We start from the raw sequence: 19,605 nt of genomic DNA, 5'->3' as shown, positions 1-19,605 counted from the left end.
GGACAAGAGCTCCGGCTCATTAACATCTACGCCCCACAAACTAAGCGGGGCCGTAAAGATCTCTTTATGAGGATTAAGCCCTTTCTTTTTACGAGTCGGCAAGTGATCTTTGGAGGGGACTTCAATAATGTCACGAGGTCCCAAGATAGGAGAGGCTCCAATGGTCCGCTGACTTGCGATAGTGTGGCACTGATTAGCATAGCTAGAGAAGCTCGCCTAGAGGACGCCCACATCCGGAGCCCCTCAGGCCACACGGGTTTCACCTATCATCAAGGTAGTCGCAGGTCTAGGATAGATAGGTTTTATTTAAAGGAGGAAGCCGTCTCTTCCGCAGTGTCCGTGGTTGAGGTGGAGTTCTCCGACCACTGTATGATTTTGTTTTCCCTGAATGTTTCAGAGACCCCCCGGATGGGAAAAGGTTATTGGAAGCTGAATTCGTCCCTCCTGGAGGAAGCGGAGATAAGACAGTCCTTTGAGGATTTTCTTCAGAGTCAGGTACCTTTACTGGGCCTATGTAGTAGTAAGTCAGAGTGGTGGGAGATATTCAAGAAGCGGGTTGCGGGGTTCTTCCGCCAGCTCTCGAGCCTCAGGTCCCTGAACAGGTATCGCCTGTATCAGGGTCTGAGGAGGAAACTCGAGCTTCTCGTCTCGACTGGAGGTAGCCGAGAGGATATCTCCAGAGTGAAATCCTTGCTGATGAGGTGTCAGTACGATAGGCACGCATCTTTGGTTTTTGAGAGGGATTTCGGGAAGTACCGCTCGCCCGACCCTTACAGAAACTGTAAGATGTCAGTGAGTAGTAAAGTCATTTCAGGACTGATCGATAGTACGGGATCTCTGAATCGGTCCAGATCAGGGATCCTGGAGGTCGTCAGATCCTTCTACTCGCACCTCTTGGGGAGGAAGGATCTAGATCGAGACAAGATGTCGGTTTTCCTGGCTGAAACCATTCCTGAGCCAGGGGTAGACCCCTCTCTTGATGTTTTGGCAGAAGGAATCAGGGAAGAGGAAGTGAGACTGGCGATCGAGGGGCTCGCCCCTAAGAAGTCGCTGGGTCCGGATGGCTTAACATCCGAGTGGTACAGGACCTTTAAGGAGTCTTTAGCTCCCCTCTTGACTGAGGTATTCAATGAGTGTCTCTCCTCGGGCACTCTGCCGAAGTCAATGAGGAGGTCAGCCCTGATTCTTCTATCAAAGGGTAAAGATCCCAGCCATATTGAGAATTGGAGGCCCATAGCTCTTCTCAATACGGACAGGAAGCTTCTGGCCAAGATACTGTTTAATCGGCTGGTGAAGTTTGCACCCCGGCTCCTTTCAGGAGCTCAGCACTGCTCTGTTCCAGGCCGAAGCACCTTAAGTGCGGTCCTTAGTGTCAGGGAGGCAGTGGAGAGGAGTAGTGCGGGTTTCTGGAAGGGGTACTTGCTGTCCCTGGATCAGGCCAAAGCGTTTGATCGGGTGAACCACGAGTACCTCTGGTCCGTCCTCCTGAGATATGGCTTACCGAGTACTTTTGTCAATTGGCTTAAGATCTTGTATGCAGGGGCAGAGAGTTTCCCGCTGGTGAACGGTTGGTCTGGCCGCTCTTTTGAGGTGGGGTCCGGAGTCCGTCAGGGTTGTCCTTTGAGCCCGCTATTATACGTGTTCGCAATCGATCCCTTCGTCCGGAGGGTAGATTGTGGGCCGTTGGCGGGAGTCGGGATGAACCTGGCGGAGCCGGATGTCGCCCAGAGAGTGGTGGCATACGCTGACGATGTCACCATTTTCGTGTCCTCGCGAGAGGAGGTCGATGTGGTGATGTCGGAAGTGGACCGCTACTCGGAGGCATCCGGGTCTAAGATCAACCGGGATAAGTGTGAGAGTCTCTGGCTGGGAGGGGGAGATCCCACGTTTGATCTCCCGGACACCCTTCCAGGGCCCCAAGAGTCAGCAAAAGTGTTGGGCATCATATTCGGCCAGGATGATTATCCCACCAAAAACTGGGATGGTAAGCTCCAGGATGCCACTCAGAAGGTGGACCAGTGGAAGGGTTGGTCTATGACCCTCAGGGAAAGGGTACACCTGATCAAATCGTACCTGCTCCCCTTGTTTATCTATCTGGGCAGCGTATGTATCCTGCCAGAGGCTTACTACACTAGGGTCTACAGTCTGTTTTTCCAACTGTTATGGGGGAACAGGATGAACCTAGTCAAGAGGGAGGTTACGTACCGCACGAGGAGACTAGGGGGTTTATCTATGGTAAACCCTGTGGTGTTCTTAACCAACACCTTCTTGAAAGCTAACATCTCAAACCTCTGGTCAGAGAGGGCTTCTCCGTGGGTACTCTCCTGTAGGGAATGGTTTCGGCCTTTCTTCCAGGAATGGGAGACAGGAGGGCAAGTGAAGGACCTCCGTACGCCCCATGGATATCTTCCGGCTTACGCTACCCCGACTCTGAAGGGGATACGTCGGTGGGGTCTGGGAGTGTGGGAGATCAGGACCCAGTCAAGGCAGTTCCTTGACAAACGGGTTCTGTTGACCCACTTCCAGAAGCCTCTGGCGCTCAGGGACTGCCCAGGTCGGGATCTGAGGGTGGGGTTGTACCTTTTAAACATGAAAAGGATCCCCCAGAAGTTTTGGGACTTGGCCTGGCGCTGCTTTCAGGGGAAGCTATATGTGAGGGACAATTTGAAGTGTAGGAACTCTGATGACCGGGGATGTCCCCGAGAAGAGTGTGGGGACACGCTGGAAAGCATGGACCATTTCCTGCTTCATTGTCCCTTTAATATAGGAGTTTACAACAGGGTGGGCGCTTCCATCGGCTGGAGTCAACTTGCCGGCCTTACCTATCAGGAGTGGGCTTATGGGGCATTCAGGAACCTGGGTGGCCGAGATCGGGGCACTTTATTCTTAGTCAGTTTAGTGGTTAGGTACTACACGTGGAATGCACGGTGTTTAGTGTCGACCCAACAGAAAATCCTCTCCGAGGTGGAGGTCTGTAGGAACATCACCGGTGACCTTGGGAAGATCAGGTCTTTGGAGTATGGCAGTCTTGGTACCAGTAGGGCTTCTCTCCTGTGGAGAGGGTTTTCTTTTGATGTGCCCTAGGTACTAGATCTTTTGGGTAGAGTACCTTTATTTTGGTTGGGGACAGTGTCAGAGGGACAGAGATAGGATGAGAACAGGGTTAGTTTGAATGAAGGGATAGGATTAGGGAGAATTGTAGGGGGAGTTAGGGAAAGAGTGTAAAATTATTTTGAATGTATCAAGTCTGCCATCCTTCTCCCTGGTGGTGGGCTGATGCATGCACACGCTAGTTTTTTGTTTTGTTTTTAAGCTGATATGGTATGAAGGGCTTACAGGCGACCAAACTTGGGCCTAAAGTGGGTTGTGGTTCAGTTTGTATAAGTTTGTGTATAAGTTGGTTGGGAGGAGTGCTAGGTGGGGAGGGTGTGCTTGTGGGTGGTGGTGTTCATCTTTGGGGGACCTGACATGGGTCAGTTAAGGACTGGACTTTGTGAACTGTAAGAACGGTATGGACTCTGACCCATGTACAGGAGGGGTGGTGTGGGTGAGGGTACAGTTTTAGTGTAGGGTTTTTCCTAGGGTTTTCTATTGATTTTGTAGGGGTTTTCTGTAGTGCATATATTTTGTTTATATTATATTTTATTTATATAGTATATTTAGTAATTTTGTACCTATATTGTGTTATATCTATATTGTTTCATATTGTTTCAGCGTTATGGTAGCCGGACCAGTTGCTGTGTTGATATGTGGTTTATTTAGTTTATTTCAGTTATTTGGTCTGTTTTATGTTTTCTTTGGTATTTTCATTAGTCCCGGATAGAGGATCCAGTTAATTTGGACGTTTTGTAAGTGAATGTATGTGTGATATGATTATTTTGATGATTATTATTATTATTACTATTATAGTTTTTGTTTGTATGTATGTATATGTACAAAAAATAAAAATTTTTTTTTTTTTTTTTTTTTTTTTTTGAGGTGTGCTTGCTACGTTTCTGTTTAGTTTTCTTGTTGCGTGTTCCCAAGTATGGATGGTTTTGAGTTATAGTCGGATAATGATAACTTTTATGTTTATATTTTGACAAGCCAAGTTGTGCTATTTTATTTATTTATTTTTCTTATGTTCATTTTCGGTAAGTGTGTGAGTGTTTGATTAGATATTTTGGGCATACTTTAATATCTTAGTATTTTAGTATCTCAGTAAAGCTGGGCTGGCCGGTTAGGCAGGGTTTTGTTTATGAGGTTTTGTTTTTGGTTCTAGAGTATTTCTTATTTATGTTATAGCTGGTTAAGCTTGCTTTGTGTTTTGTATTTGATAAGTTTTGTATTTTTCTAATAAAAAGAGTGTCAGCAGAGAGCACTGTGGTCAGAATGAAAAGACCAAATCAACATCCTCTGGATCATGCAGTAGCTGATAAGTACTGTTCCATTATTAGCGCCGCAGTCACACACACACGTTTGTTCCATTTTCACAGCGGATTATAACTGGTGTACATTTTATGTTTTTTTTTTTCATATCACCATGTTATGTTCCTGTGTTGTACAAGCCATTTGTGCAAAATTGCATATTAGTGTATTGTTTTTAGCTTCTTGTACTTTTACTAACATTTTGTCCATGTTTTGTATTAGTATCCTCCTCTGCACTGTTGTCAGCGGTCCAAGTGTAGATTAATTGGTGGTTAACTCTCCACCCACTACCTGGTCGGTATTTAACTGACACCTGTGCAGATGGATGACATCACTGACGAAGGGCGCATGCGCCTGAAACGCGTCTGATCTGCTGGTTGCTTTTACTGCTTTTACTGTGAGTTCTAATAAAGTCTGGATTTCTATTGACCCACGCTGGATCATCTCCTCTTCTTGTTTGAATCTATGTGCACCGGGCTGGGTGCGGATCCGTGTCGGGGGCGCATTGGTGGAGCGAGCTGGATTTTTCTGAACTATACTTGCCAAGTTGAAGGTCATACACCTCTCTTTATTCTGTTCTTAGGTTCAAGTAACTTTACTAAGTTCTATAAATTACTCAGCTACACTCCAAGAAGGAAAACAGAATACATGCATCTGCTCCGGACAGCGAGCCTACTACACCTGGAACATTAATGCAATATCATTAGGTAAGAACTTTCCGAGCTAGTGGTTGTATTAGTGTGTATAGGGGGCAGTATAAGGCTGGGTCCACACTACGTTTTGTCCCATACGGGAGCGCATACGGCAGGGGGGAGCTAAAAGCTCGCGCTCCCGTATGTGACCGTATGCGCTCCCGTATGTCATTCATTTCAATGAGCCGACCGGAGTGAAACGTTCGGTCCGGTCGGCTCATTTTTGCGCCGTATGCGCTTTTACAACCGGACCTAAAACCGTGGTTGACCACAGTTTTAGGTCCGGTTGTAAAAGCGCATACGGCGCAAAAATGAGCCGACCGGACCAAACGTTTCACTCCGGTCGGCTCATTGAAATGAATGACATACGGGAGCGCATACGGTAACATACGGGAGCGCGAGCTTTTAGCTCCCCCCTGCCGTATGCGCTCCCGTATGGGACAAAACGTAGTGTGGACCCAGCCTAACACTGGTTGATGTCTTTTCCATATAAGGAAATGTTGCTGTGATTGTATTCTTGTTCATTAGGGGGGCATGTAATTGTGGTTTTCCCTTTTTTTTTATTGGGGGCAGTTTTATAGTTGTTACTTGCGAAAAAATATATATTCTAGCCTAGTCTATATGAAACTATCTTTATAATGGTAGACATAAAGGGGTACTCCGCCACTAGACATCTTAACCCCCTATCCTGCCACTGTGGACCTCTGCGATCTCGGTTGCTGCACTCCAGACATCCAGAGTGAACTTGGCTCTGTGCCGGATAACTGGCGATGCAGGGCGGAGGCTCGTGATGTCACAGCCATGCCCCCTCCCATAGACTTGCATTGAGGGGGCGTGGCCGTGACGTCACAATCCGGGCACGGACGTGATCTCACGAGCCTCGGGCGCTGAACCCGACGCTCTAAACGAACGCCGGGTGCAGCAGGGAGATTGCGGGGGTCCTTTGGATAGGGGGAAAAGATCTCTAGGGGGCCGAGTACCCCTTTAAGGAAGATTTGCTAATGCAAAATGTGCCAGAATTTGCAGACACTTTATGCCAAAAAACTTGTGCCACATTTATTAGGTGTTTAAGACACCTTTGCACCTTTCTTGACAAAGAGGTGGGGTCTATCGAGAAAGGGTGTGATATTTATCAAATTAATGAAAACATTTTCATCCCTGTAGACCACACTTGGTGTACATGTATGCCCTCGCCGCCTGGGCCCTAACAACAGGACATACATGTAGACCCAGCAGTGCATTCTGTCTAGGAAGCAGCTGGGACTCACCGCTAAAGGCAAATATCAACAATCACACTGATATCCATCATTAACTCTTTATCTGCTGTGACCAATCTAAAGGATAAAAATGAAGGTACTGGTAGGTGCAGGGGATTCCTCAGAGCCCCCCACAGTGTGATCGTGGTCGACTGATTCAAATGGCGGCTGACGGTCTCCTCCCTACCCTGTGACGCTGATCGCCACTCTTGTACAGTCTGTCCCAGGAGACTGTAATAGCACAGCCAATAATAATAATAATAATAAAAAAATTAAAATAAATAATAACAAAAAAATGTAAGTGCCCCTCTTCTAAAAGAAATTTCAATTACCCCCCTTTCCCATTATATATATATATATATATATATATATATATATATATATATTTATATCTAAAGTGATCAATAAGACAATTAAAGGGGTAGTCCAGTGGTGAAAAACTTATCCCCTATCCTAAGGATAGGGGATAAGTTTGAGATCGCGGGGGGTCCGACCGCTGGGGCCCCCTGCGATCTCTCTGTACAGGGCCCCGGCTCTCCGCCGAGATAGCGGGTGTCGACCCCCGCACGAGGCGGCGGCCGACACGCCCCCTCAATACATCTCTATGGCAGAGCCGGAGATTGCCGAAGGCAGCGCTTCGGCTCTGCCATAGAGTTGTATTGAGGGGGCGTGTCGGCCGCCGCCTCGTGCGGAGGTCGACACGCCCCCTTCCAGCGGGCTGTCGGGGCTCCGTACAGGAGATCGCGGGGGGCCCCAGGGGTCGGACCCCCCGCGATCTGCAACTTATCCCCTATCCTTAGGATAGGGGATAAGTTGCTCACCACTGAATCACCACTGGACTACTCCTTTAAGCATACTGATTTTGTTAGCAAAAGTTTGACTTTTTTTTTATTAAGGTTATCCAATAATAGAAAAGCATGTTACCATGGTTACCCTTTTAATCATATTGACGTCCAGAATAAATATACTGTTTCTGATTTACTAAGAGTGAAGTGTAGTTTTCCACAGTGTTTACTACTTTTTTCCCTATGATTCGCTTTTTTTTTTTTTTTTTTTTACTTTTTCCTGAGCTCAAATCCACCATATTTCTTTATCAACTGGTGCCAGAAAGTTAAACAGATTTGTATATTACTTCTATTTATAAATCTTAATCCTTCCAGTACTTATCAGCTCCTGTATACTACAGAGGAAGTTCTTTTCTTTTTGAACTTCCTTTCTGTCTGACCACAGTGCTCTCTGCTGACACTTCTGTCCATGTCAGGAACTGTCCAGAGCAGGATTGATTTACTATGGGGATTTCCACCTACTCTGGACAGTTCCTAAAATGTAAATAAAGAAAAAAGAGAAAAGGCCCAAGGAGGTGCCTAGTGCATTACCCTAAATATTGACTCAGACCCCACATGAAGTGGGGACAAGTGGAGGGTCTGATGAATGGCCGCTCACCTGGAGCGTATATTATATACACATGTAACCTCGGTCTGAGGTAATAGTGAAGGAATCCGTGCAGGCCCGCAGGTCTTCAGGATGGGTCCAGATTGAGATCCTGTTGGTGAACTTGATAGTAAGAAAATGACCTTTAGCCAGGCGCTCGGTGATCCAAAGAGATCTCACAACCAAGTCATGGAGGTGAATATAGATTCAAGCTTTATTAGTATACAACAACGCGTTTCGGGGTTAGCATACCCCTTCTTCAGATTGACAGATTTGTACAGTGCAGTGCAACAGGGGGCTTTTTATACACACAATGATTGAAAACAAAATGGTGGCAGGGTCACAGGGTCAAAGTGGGAGGTGCAGCAATAACGATGGAAAATGCAGAAAAACTGGAAATTGGATGTTTAGTACAACTTTTGTAATTCTTACCTATACATGGGGATAACAGTAACTTAAAATGAAAGGAAAAGAATGAACTTTATTAAGAAACATGAGAGAGAAATGTGTTACTTAGTCCGGTTCATATGCTGAATGGAGGCTTGGTGCGCACTCACCGTTAACGTAGCCGTGCGCTCCATGGCATGTAAACAGTAGCCGCATGTCTCGTTGCTAAGGAGCGGGTCCCTGGAAGTGTTGTGTTGCAGAGCGAGCGCACGGCTTAGCGCTGCTCTGTATGTGGCACATAGAAAAGAACTGCATAGCGAGTGTACAGAGGGAAATTTTGACAGGGGGCCATTTGTATGATGTGAAGGAATGAATGTAATAAACAGAAAGAACTGTCATAAGTTTGTCTGGGCAAAATAAAACATAGATCAACAAGTGGAGTATATGAAGGAACGTGATCTACCTTGATATAAGGTGCATATATACATGGAAATAAAAAGAATGGTCATGATGTAAAATACTATAAAATATATAAAAGAACATAGGCAGCATAAAATTGAATACAGAGGATAAATAGTATATAAATGTATGTAAATAAATAAATATTACAGTATAATTAACCTCTTAAGGACCCAGGACGTCCCCGTACGTCCTGGCGTTTTCCGGTCCCTGCCGCGCGCCGGGCAGAGATCGGAACCGAATGCCTGCTGAAGCTGAATGCTTCAGCAGGCATCCAGGGCAAACGCCGAGGGGTGCCATGTAGGCCCCCCATGTCGGTGATCGCCGCAAATGGCAAGGGAAATCGCCCTTGCGATCTGCGGCGATACCAGGCTGATCGGGTCTCTGGGACCCGACCGCCCGGTAATTTTGCATGATCCTGGTTGTCACAGACAGCCAGGACCATGCTGGAGCCTAGGAGCGAGGTGGCAAGCCTGCCACCTCCTCCTATCCCCTGCGATTCTTCGGTTAACTAACCCGCCCCTTGAAGTCCGGAGAGGACGGGAGGAAGACCGGAGGACGCGGCGGGGGACGGGGGAGTGCTGGGGACCAGCCCTGGTACTTACCTCGTCCCTGAAGACCCAGATCCCGGCGTGAAGACGGCGGCGACAGGTGAGTAGATCTTCAGCCGCGGTCGGGCTCTTTACAGCAATACACGCCGCCGTAAAGCGACATGCATTGCTGTATTGGGACCCTGAATACTACAACTCCCAGCATGCCCAGACAGCCCTTGGCGTCTGGGCATGCTGGGAGTTGCAGTTTTGCAACTTCTGGAGGTCCACAGTTTTGGGACCACTGTGCCCTTCCAGATGTTGCAAAACTACACATCCTCAGCATGCCTTTACTGTCCAGGCATGCTGGGAGTTGTAGTTCTGTAACATCTGGCCCTTCAGATGTTGCAGAACTACAACTCCCAGCATGCCTGGACAGTTTTGGCATACTGGGAGTTGCAGTTTTGCAACATCTGGAAGGGCACAGATTGGGAACCACTGTATTAGTGGTCTGCAAACTGTAGTCCTCCAGGTGTTGCAAAACTACAACTCCAAGCATGCTGGGAGTTGTAGTTTTGCAACAGCTGGAGGCCCCCCCCCCCCCCCTGTAAATGTACAGGGTACATTCACATGGGCAGGGGGCTTACAGTGAGTATCAGGCTGCAAGTTTGCGATGCAGCAAATTTTGCGCGGCAGCTCAAACTCGCAGCAGGAAACTCGCTGTAATCCCCCGCCCGTGTGACTATACCCTAAAAACACTGCACTACACTAACACAAAATAAAATAAAAAGTAAAAAACACTACATATACACATACCCCTACACAGCCCCCCTCCCCTCCCCAATAAAAATGAAAAACGTCTGGTACGCCACTGTTTCCAAAATGGAGCCTCCAGCTGTTGCAAACCAACAACTCCCAGTATTGCCGGACAGCCGTTGACTGTCCAAGCATGCTGGGAGTTTTGCAACAGCTGGAGGCACCCTGTTTGGGAATCACTGGCGTAGAATATCCCAATGTCCACCCCTATGCAAATCCCTAATTCAGGCCTCAAATGCACATGGCTCTCTCACTTTGGAGCCCTGTCGTATTTCAAGGCAACAGTTTAGGGCCACATATGGGGTATCGCCGTACTCGGCAGAAATTGCCTAACAAATTTTGGGGGTCTTTTTCTCCTTTCACCCCTTATGAAAAGGTGAAGTTGGGGTCTACACCAGCATGTTAGTGTAAAAAAATAAATTTTTTACACTAACATGCTGGTGTTGCCCTATACTTTTCATTTTGACAAGAGGTAAAGGGGAAAAAATCCCCCCAAAATTTGTAATTCAATTTCTCCCAACTACGGAGATACCCCATATGTGGGCGCAAAGTGCTCTGGGGGCGCACAACAAGGCCCAGAAGGGAGAGTGCGCCATGTACATTTGAGGTGATTTGCACAGGGGTGGCTGATTGTTACAGCGGTTTTGACAAACGCAAAAAAAACAAACCCCACATGTGACCTCATTTCGGAAACTACACCCCTCACGGAATGTAATGAGGGGTGCTGAGAGAATTTACACCCCACAGGTGTCTGACAGATCTTTGGAACAGTGAGCTATGCAAATTAAAAATGTTGTACAGCCCACTGTTCCAAAGATCTGACAGACACCAGTGGGGGGTAAATGCTCACTTTACACCTTGTTGCGTTCCTCAAGGGGTCTAGTTTCCAAAATGGTATGCCATGTGGGAGTTATTTTGCTGTCCTGGCACCATATGGGCTTCCTAAATGCGACATGCCCCCCGAGCAAAATTTGCTCTCAAAAAGCCAAATATGACTCCTTCTCTTCTGAGCATTGTAGTTCGCCCATAGTGCACTTCAGGTCAACTTATGGGGTACCTCCATACTCAGAAGAGATGGGGTTACAAATTTTGGGGGGTATTTTCTGCTATTAACCCTTGCAAAAATGTGACATTTGGGGGGGAAACACACCTTTTAGTGAATTTTTTTGCAAAAGTCGTGAAACCCCTGTGGGGTGTTAAGGCTCACTTTATTTCTTGTTACATTCCTCAAGGGGTCTAGTTTCCAAAATGGTATGCCATGTGTTTTTTTTTTGCTGTCCTGGCACCATAGGGGCTTCCTAAATGCAACATGCCCCCGAGCAAAATTTGCTCTCAAAAAGCCAAATATGACTCCTTCTCTTCTGAGCATTGTAGTTCACCCATAGTACACTTCAGGTCAACTTATGGGGTACCTCCATACTCAGAAGAGATGGGGTTACAATTTTTGGGGGTATTTTCTGCTATTAACCCTTGCAAAAATGTGAAATTTGGAGGGAAACACACATTTTTGTGAAATTTTATTTTTATTTTTTACATATGCAAAAGTCATGAAACACCTGTGGGGTATTAAGGCTCACTTTATTCCTTGTTACGTACCTCAAGGGGTCTAGTTTCCAAAATGGTATGCCATGTGTTTTTTTTTTGCTGTTCTGGCACCATAGGGGCTTCCTAAATGCAACATTCCCCCCAAAAACCATTTTAAAAAAACGCACTCTCCAAAATCCCCTTGTCGCTCCTTCACTTCTGAGCCCTCTACTGTGCCCGCCGAACACTTTACATAGACATATGAGGTATGTGCTTACTTGAGAGAAATTGGGCTACAAAAATAACAATACATTTTCTCCTTTTACCCCTTATAAAAATTCAAAAATTGGATCTACAAGAACATGCGAGTGTAAAAAATGGAGATTGTAAAGTTTCTCCTTCACTTTGCTGCTATTCCTGTGAAACACCTAAAGGGTTAAAACGCTGACTGAATGTCATTTTGAATACTTTGGGGGGTGCAGTTTTTATAATGGGGTCATTTATGGGGTATTTCTAATATGAAGACCCTTCAAATCCACTTCAAACCTGAACTGGTCCCTGAAAAATTTGAGTTTGGAAATTTTGTGAAAAATTGAAAAATTGCTGCTGAACTTTGAAGCCCTCTGGTGTCTTCCAAAAGTAAAAACACGTCAATTTTATAATGCAAACATAAAGTGGACATATTGTATATGTGAATAAAAAAAAAATTATTTGGAATATCCATTTTCATTACAAGCAGAGAGCTTCAAAGTTAGAAAAATGCAAAATTTTCTAATTTTTCATCAAATTTTGGGATTTTTCACCAAGAAAGGATGCAAGTTACCATAAAATTTTACCACTATATTAAAGTAGAATATGTCACGAAAAAAAAAATCTCGGAATCAGAATGATAACTAAAAGCATTCCAGAGTTATTAATGTTTAAAGTGACAGTGGTCAGATGTGCAAAAAATGGCCGGGTCCTAAGGTGTAAAATGGCTGGGTCCTTAAGGGGTTAATATATATATATATATATATATATATATATATATATATATATATATATAACAATGAATACGTATATAAAATATAAATATAAGAAAGAGTGAATTATAAATACAATATAAGAATGTGTAAAACTGTATAAACCACATATTAATCCGCAAATATAAAATATATATATGTATAGATGACACTCATAGTATACACAAGGTAAAAATAAAATAACTATTTCCGCACAGCCATTGTGGATTAATATGTGGTTTATACAGTTTTACACATTCTTATATGTATTTATAATTCACTCTTTCTTATATTTATATTTCTATTTTATATACATATTCATTGTTATTTATATATATATATATATATATATATATATATATTAATTATACTGTAATATTTATTTATTTACATACATTTATATACTATTTATCCTCTGTCTTCAATTATATGCTGCCTATGTTCTTTTATATTTTTATAGTATTTTACATCATGACCATTCTTTTCATTTCCATGTATATATGCACCTTATATCAAGGTAGATCACGTTCCTTCATATACTCCACCTGTTGATCTATGTTTTCTTTTGCCCAGACAAACTTATGACAGTTCTTTCTGTTTAAAACATTCATTCCTTCACATCATACAAATGGCCCCCTGTCAAAATTTCCCTCTGTACAGTGGTCCCTCAAGTTACAATATTAATTGGTTCCAGGACGACCAATCTATGTTGAAACCATTGTATGTTGAGACCAGAACTCTATGGAAACCTGGTAATTGGTTCTGAAGCCACCAAAATGTCATCCAAAAATAGGAAAAAGTGAAGATTAAACAAAAATAAGTAGATAACTAATATAAATAAAGCAAATCCTTACATATAAAAGTAAATAAGATCTGCTGGGAGCTGTAAATCACTGTCTATTTCAATGTTTCCCAACCAGAGTGCCTCCAGCTGTTGCAAAACTACAACTCCCAGCATGCCCGGACAGCCATCGGCTGTCCGGGCATGCTGGGAGTTGTAGTTTTGCAAAAGCTGGAGGCACCCTCTTTGGGAAACACTGGTCTATGTAAAGGAAAGAAGCTTCTTCAGGGTCCGGTACAGTACACACAGTGTCCTAAAAAAAAGTAAAATGGCGCCGCCCTCATCTGATGTCCAAAGGAGCAGCTAACCCTGGTACAGGTAAAGAGTACAGAACATGTAATACCTCCCTGTACTGTAGGGGGCGCTACCAGACACCAGTCAGTGCATACGCTTCAGTAATACAGGTAAAGAGTACCGAACATGTAATACATCCCTGTACTGTAGGGGGCGCTACCAGACACCAGTCAGTGCATAAGCTTCAGTAATACAGGTAAAGAGTACCGAACATGTAATGCCTCCCTATACTGTAGGGGGCGCTACCAGACACCAGTCAGTGCATGCACTTTAGGAATACAGGGGTTTTACCAGTGAAATGTCCATTCTGATTGGTCGGTTCTCCCAGCCCTTGACACGTTTCGCAGATTCCATAGCATTGTATGTTGAGTCTGGTTTCAAGTTACAATGGTCCAGAAAAGACCATTGTATGTTGAAACTATTGTATGTTGAGGCCATTGTAAGTTGAGGGATCACTGTACACTCGCTATGCAGTTCTTTTCTATGTGCCGCATACAGAGCAGCGCTAAGCCGTGCGCTCGCTCTGCAACACAACACTTCCAGGGACCCGCTCCTTTGCGACGTGTCCCTGGTAACCTACACGCTGCACCTCCGCTCTGGTTACAAACAGAACGGACACATGCGGCTACTGTTTACATGCCATGGAGCGCACGGCTACGTTAACGGTGAGTGCGCACCAAGCCTCCATTCAGCATATGAACCGGCCTAAGTAACACATTTCTCTCTCATATTACTTAATAAAGTTCATTCTTTTCCTTTCATTTTAAGTTACTGTTATCCCCATGTATAGGTAAGAATTACAAAAGTTGAACTAAACATCCAATTTCCAGTTTTTCTGCATTTTCCATCGTTATTGCTGCACCTCTCCCTTTGACCCTGTGACCCTGCCACCATTTTGTTTTCAATCATTGTGTGTATAAAAAGCCCTCTGTAGCACTGTACCGTACAAATCTGTCAATCTGAAGAAGAGGTATGCTAACCCCGAAACGCGTTGTTGTATACTAATAAAGCTTGAATCTATATTCACCTCCATGATTTGGTTGTTGGAGATCTCTTTGGATCACCGAACGCCTGGCTAAAGGTCATTTTCCTACTATCAAGTTCCTAAAATGGACAGAGGTGTCAGCAGAGAGCACTGTGGTCAGACAGAAAATAAATTCAAAAAGAAAAGAAAACTTCCTCGGTAGTATACAGGAGCTGATAAGTACTGAAAGGATTAATATTTTTAAATAGAAGTAATTTACAAATCTGTTTAACTTCTGCCATCAGTTGATTAAAAAAAAAAAAAGTTTTCCAGTGGAGTACCCCTTTAACTTGACAAGCACTCATTCAATATAAACCTGGCAGGGTGAGCTGTGACTGTCTGTACTCTCTCTACAGCAGCCACTACAGGAGGTGTCTAGTACTAATTGCAGCCATTCAAATGAGTGACCATGTGATACCTAATGGATTTGATCCGCCATAGCAGGAGGAGCTTGTTAGTGGCTCTCCTTATAGAGGGGACTACATTTGTGTCATGTCCATATTGTGTGGTTGGTAACATCTATTACATTGATAGATTAAAGGGTACCTCTCATCAAAAAAACTTTTGATATATTATAGATTAATGTATGCAGAATAACTTCACAATTGCATGTTATTAAAAAATATGCTTATTTCTATTTAATTTTCCACTTTGAAGAAATGACCACTAGGGGTCTCCCTACCAGTCCTGGCAGCAAGCATTTCAGACTCATGCTGGAGTCCTAAACACTACGAGCTGCCAGTCTGCTTTGTTCACAAAGGAGAACACTCAGAGCTGCCAGCCTGCTTTGTTCACAGCCTGTTTGGCTGTGAACAAAGCAGGCTGGCAGCTCTGAGTGTTTAGGACTCCAGCATGAGTCAGAAATGCTTGCTGACAGGACTGATCGGGAAAAATACAATAGAAAGAAGCATATTTTTCATTAACATGCTATTGGAAAGTTATTCAACATTCATTAATCTAAAATATATCAAAAGTTTATTTGATGAGAGGTACCCTTTAAGTTATAAAGAAGATGACTCCGTTTTCCCATCCTTCCACTTAAAGGGGTACTACGGTGGAAAACACTTTTTTTTTTTTTTTTTAATCAACTGGTGCCAGAAAGTTAAACATATTTGTAAATTACTTCTATTAAAAAATCTTAATCCCTCCAGTACTTATCAGCTGCTTTATGCTCCACAGAAAGTTATTTTCTTTTTGAATTTCTTTTCTGTCTGACCACAATGCTCTCTCCTGACACCTCTGTCCATGTCAGAAACTGTTCAGAGTAGGAGCAAATCCCCATAGCAAACCTATCCTACTCTGGACAGTTCCTGACATGGACAGAGGGGTCAGCAGAGAGCAGTGTGGTCAGACTGTAAAGAAATTCAAAAAGAAAAGCATTTTCTCTGGAGAATACAGCAGATGATAAATATTGGAAGGATTAAGATTTTTTAATAGAAGTAATTTACAAATCTCCATAGAAAATCCAAGAAGGAGAGAGCACACCAGGTAGCAAACCAAATAGGTGGAAAAAGCAAACATACGATACCACGAGGTAACCGCTAGGAGCGTCCGGACTCACTTCAATATATAAGCAGCACCTGCGGGGTGCACGCACAAGGTAAAGTATCGATATGTGCGAAAACAAAAATAAGCATGCACTCACTGCCGGTAAGCTGATGCGGGCTCCGAGTCCGGGATCACCACGGCATAGACGTAGACGGTAAGGGGCGCTCAGAGGCTACGCCGGCTGTTTCGGACGTAGGAACGTCCTTCTTCCGGCCTCAAGGAGGCCGGAAGAAGGACGTTCCTACGTCTGAAACAGCAGGCGTAGCCTCTGAGCGCCCCTTACCGTCTACATCTATGCCGTGGTGATCCCCGACTCAGAGCCCGCAGCAGCTTACCGGCGGTGAGTGCATGCTTATCTTGATTTTTGCACATAATTTACAAATCTGTTTAACTTTCTGGCACCAGTTGATTTAACTTAAATAGTTTTCCACCGGAGTACCCCTTTAGACCCATGGGGTTCTGCTGCACCAGAAATTCCATAGTGTGAACCTAGCCTACAACTTCTAGCAACTCCATAGCCCACTGTTAAAACCAATGATCTATGCAATTTCCAGAAGCCTCATGCAAATAAATCTATGGGACTATCGGCAAATCAGTAGACCGCTTACTGTAGCAGTGGACTACGGAGTTACTGGGAGTGTTAAAAGTGTATCCTGCTGCCGCACCAACATTGTACTTAAAAGGGGATTATCCCAAGATTAAAAGTTATCACCTATCCAAAAACCTCTGATTGGCAGAGAACTGACTGATGTGACCCGCACCGATCATGGGGATGGAGGTCCAATTTCCCCTGGGTAAATTAAACAGTGTTCTCTATTCACAGTCTAAGGGACTTCTGAAGATCACAGCAGCTAAAAGACATAAAGGCTTGAGACAGGAGATGCCTGTAAAGTTATTAAGCAGGGGACACCCGAAATGTTAATGGAAACCTTTTTCGATAGCTTTGTGAAGTGATTGCATTACATTTCTCACATACTATAGCCACTTTAACAATTTTTTTTTTCCTTTCCTTCCACTAGGGGTCATCACTTTTAACTTGAAGGCTGAAACAACTTTCATTGGCCAGAAATGTAATGGACCCAATGACCCTACCCAGCCTCCCCGCAAAGATACTGTCATACAAAGCATCATTGTTGAGGTGACCAACATAGATTACATTTTTGGTGCTCTTCTGATTGCTGTCAGGTGTGCCTGTCAAGAAACCTGATTCAGATCACTATCCACATCAATGCCCACACATATACTCATGTAACTAGCAATATTGCACCCAGCTATGATCTTCAGCAGTGGTCTCAAAACTGTGGCCCTCCAAACTACAACTTAAAAGGGTACCCCACTGGCCAGTGTTTGGAAGTAAATGTTCTGAACACGGTTTTCCCGCTTCAGGGGATCGGCCATGCCCCTGGTGACATCTCGGAAACACCCCCGCAATGCAAGTCTATGGGAGGGGGCGTGACGGCCATTACGCCCTCTCCCATAGACTTCCATTGAGGGGTCGCGGCCGTGATGTCACAAGGGGGCGTGGTCGACCCCAACAGTGTGAAAATAGGACTCAGAACATTTACTTCCGAATGCTGGCCAGTGAAGTACCCCTTTAAAGCATGACCAGACAGCCAACACAATTTGTAGATCAGACCACTGGTGTACAGATTGAGTGTATGTGTCCTGGCCGATAGTGTTTGGGGTACCCCTGATGGTAATGTAACGGGGGGGGGGGCAGAGACAAAGGGGAGCTTGGAGGCAAGAATGTGCGGTCTGCTAGTCCAAGTATAGCTCTGAGATACAGAAAAACACATTTGCTTGTTTCACAGAGGCAGAAACACTTGTTGCTTGTCTCATTGATACTGCAATTCCCAACTGCAGGGCGCAGTTCTATTAAGTTCATGGCTACCAGGCTCATGTGGCTACCAGGCTGCACTAGGCCTTACCAGATGCTTAGATACTTAGAAAGAAGTATGGAGTCTTTGTACAGCTTACCTCAACAGCCTTCGCTTCTTCTCTCACTCCTGTATGCAAACTTAGGCCTGAACAGGGTCAGCCTTGGGGGGAGGGGGGGTGACCTGTGTGATAGCTGCACAGGATCCCCTTCCCTGCAGGGCTGGCATCAGTCAGTCAGTCAGTGTTTGACTGCAAGATCGTCCTAAAGACACACTTACAGTTAAATGTGACAGCTTGATAGAGTGAAGAGCCATTAGCTCAACGCTCTGCCAATCACCTTTGTGGCCACAGGCAGCATTCATGTGGTCACAAAAGGCCCCTCTTTTCCTTTATGTTTCAGAGCATGATTAACATCACTATACACGGACAAAGTGTGTGTGTTTATGCATGTGTGTGTGTGGGGGGGGGGGGGGGGGTTTGTACCTCAGAAAGATTCTGCACATGGTTTTATCTACCCTCATGCCAGTACTGGACCAAAATCTTAGCTGGAGCTTGCCACTCCATGTTACCCTGCACTACACACCTCTCTGTAGAGAGGCTGGCATAGAATAAACTCTGCTCTCTCTTCTGGAAGATTTCTACTGTGTGTTAATGGTTTTCCTTCCAAGTTCTCAACCTTGCCTGTTACACAGATACATGTCACAATTTTCTAGAATAGATTGCATTAAACAGTGCAAATATTAGAAAACAACAAAATCAATAAAGTAACATATGGCACCCAACCACAGTATTTTGTAAGGACCCTCAGTGGGACACACCACAAGTGCCTGCTGTCTCTAGCATACTAAGGAATTACGACTGCCACCATATTCATATAAAGAAATAAAGAATATAAAGTATATAAATAAAAACACAATTGTATTTCCTCCACTATTTTAATACAATTACTTCATTCAGACTTCCCCTCTGTCTTAGGCTGAAGGAATAAAAAGAGAAGTCACATCTAGCAACTTCATCTGTCTACAAGGTAATAACAGAAATCTAAAAAAACATGTTTATATATAATTTGCAATAATCATTATGATAACAGAAAGATCAGAAAACGGTTAGTAATACTTTTATCCTTAAAGGTGTATTCTAATATCAAAAAAATGGATTTAAATAAAACTATGCCCCCAAGATAATTACTGTTATAGTGATATTAGGGTTCAGTGTGGGATCGCAGAGGTAAGTATCAGTTAGTTATTTTAGTGTATTTGGGGCCTGGCCTTTAAATATTTTTTTTAATGGATAGCCCCTTTAAGATTAATTTACAGTATAAACAGTATGCAGAAAGCTCCTAAGCTCCCCCTACTGGTTGCTGCGGGCAGCTAGCATTTTATTGTTTTCCTCTATGACTATGGAGGGAACTTGTAGGTCTGTATAAAGAAAGAGGAAAACCAATGTACCATTTAGGGATCATTGCAGTTAATAGGGACCAGACAATCTACAGTAAGTCTTCTGTACTATTTTCTGTG

At 44.1% G+C, this 19,605-nt stretch overlaps 1 protein-coding gene across 1 annotated transcript in view; it reads left to right on the top strand.

The window, feature by feature from the left end:
• The window catches only part of LOC130283113 (ovostatin-like), a 98,096-nt gene that overhangs the window by 39,077 nt on the left and 39,414 nt on the right, over positions 1 to 19,605 (top strand). The window contains exons 16-18 of the mRNA XM_056532299.1: positions 4,991 to 5,114; positions 17,230 to 17,348; positions 19,064 to 19,115. Coding sequence (XP_056388274.1) covers positions 4,991 to 5,114; positions 17,230 to 17,348; positions 19,064 to 19,115 — 295 coding nt within the window. The remainder of the gene's footprint in view (positions 1 to 4,990; positions 5,115 to 17,229; positions 17,349 to 19,063; positions 19,116 to 19,605) is intronic.

This window comes from Hyla sarda, chromosome 7 (genome assembly GCF_029499605.1).
Source record: "Hyla sarda isolate aHylSar1 chromosome 7, aHylSar1.hap1, whole genome shotgun sequence".
Lineage (NCBI taxonomy): Eukaryota > Metazoa > Chordata > Amphibia > Anura > Hylidae > Hyla > Hyla sarda.
This window is presented reverse-complemented; position numbering and strand designations above follow the sequence as displayed.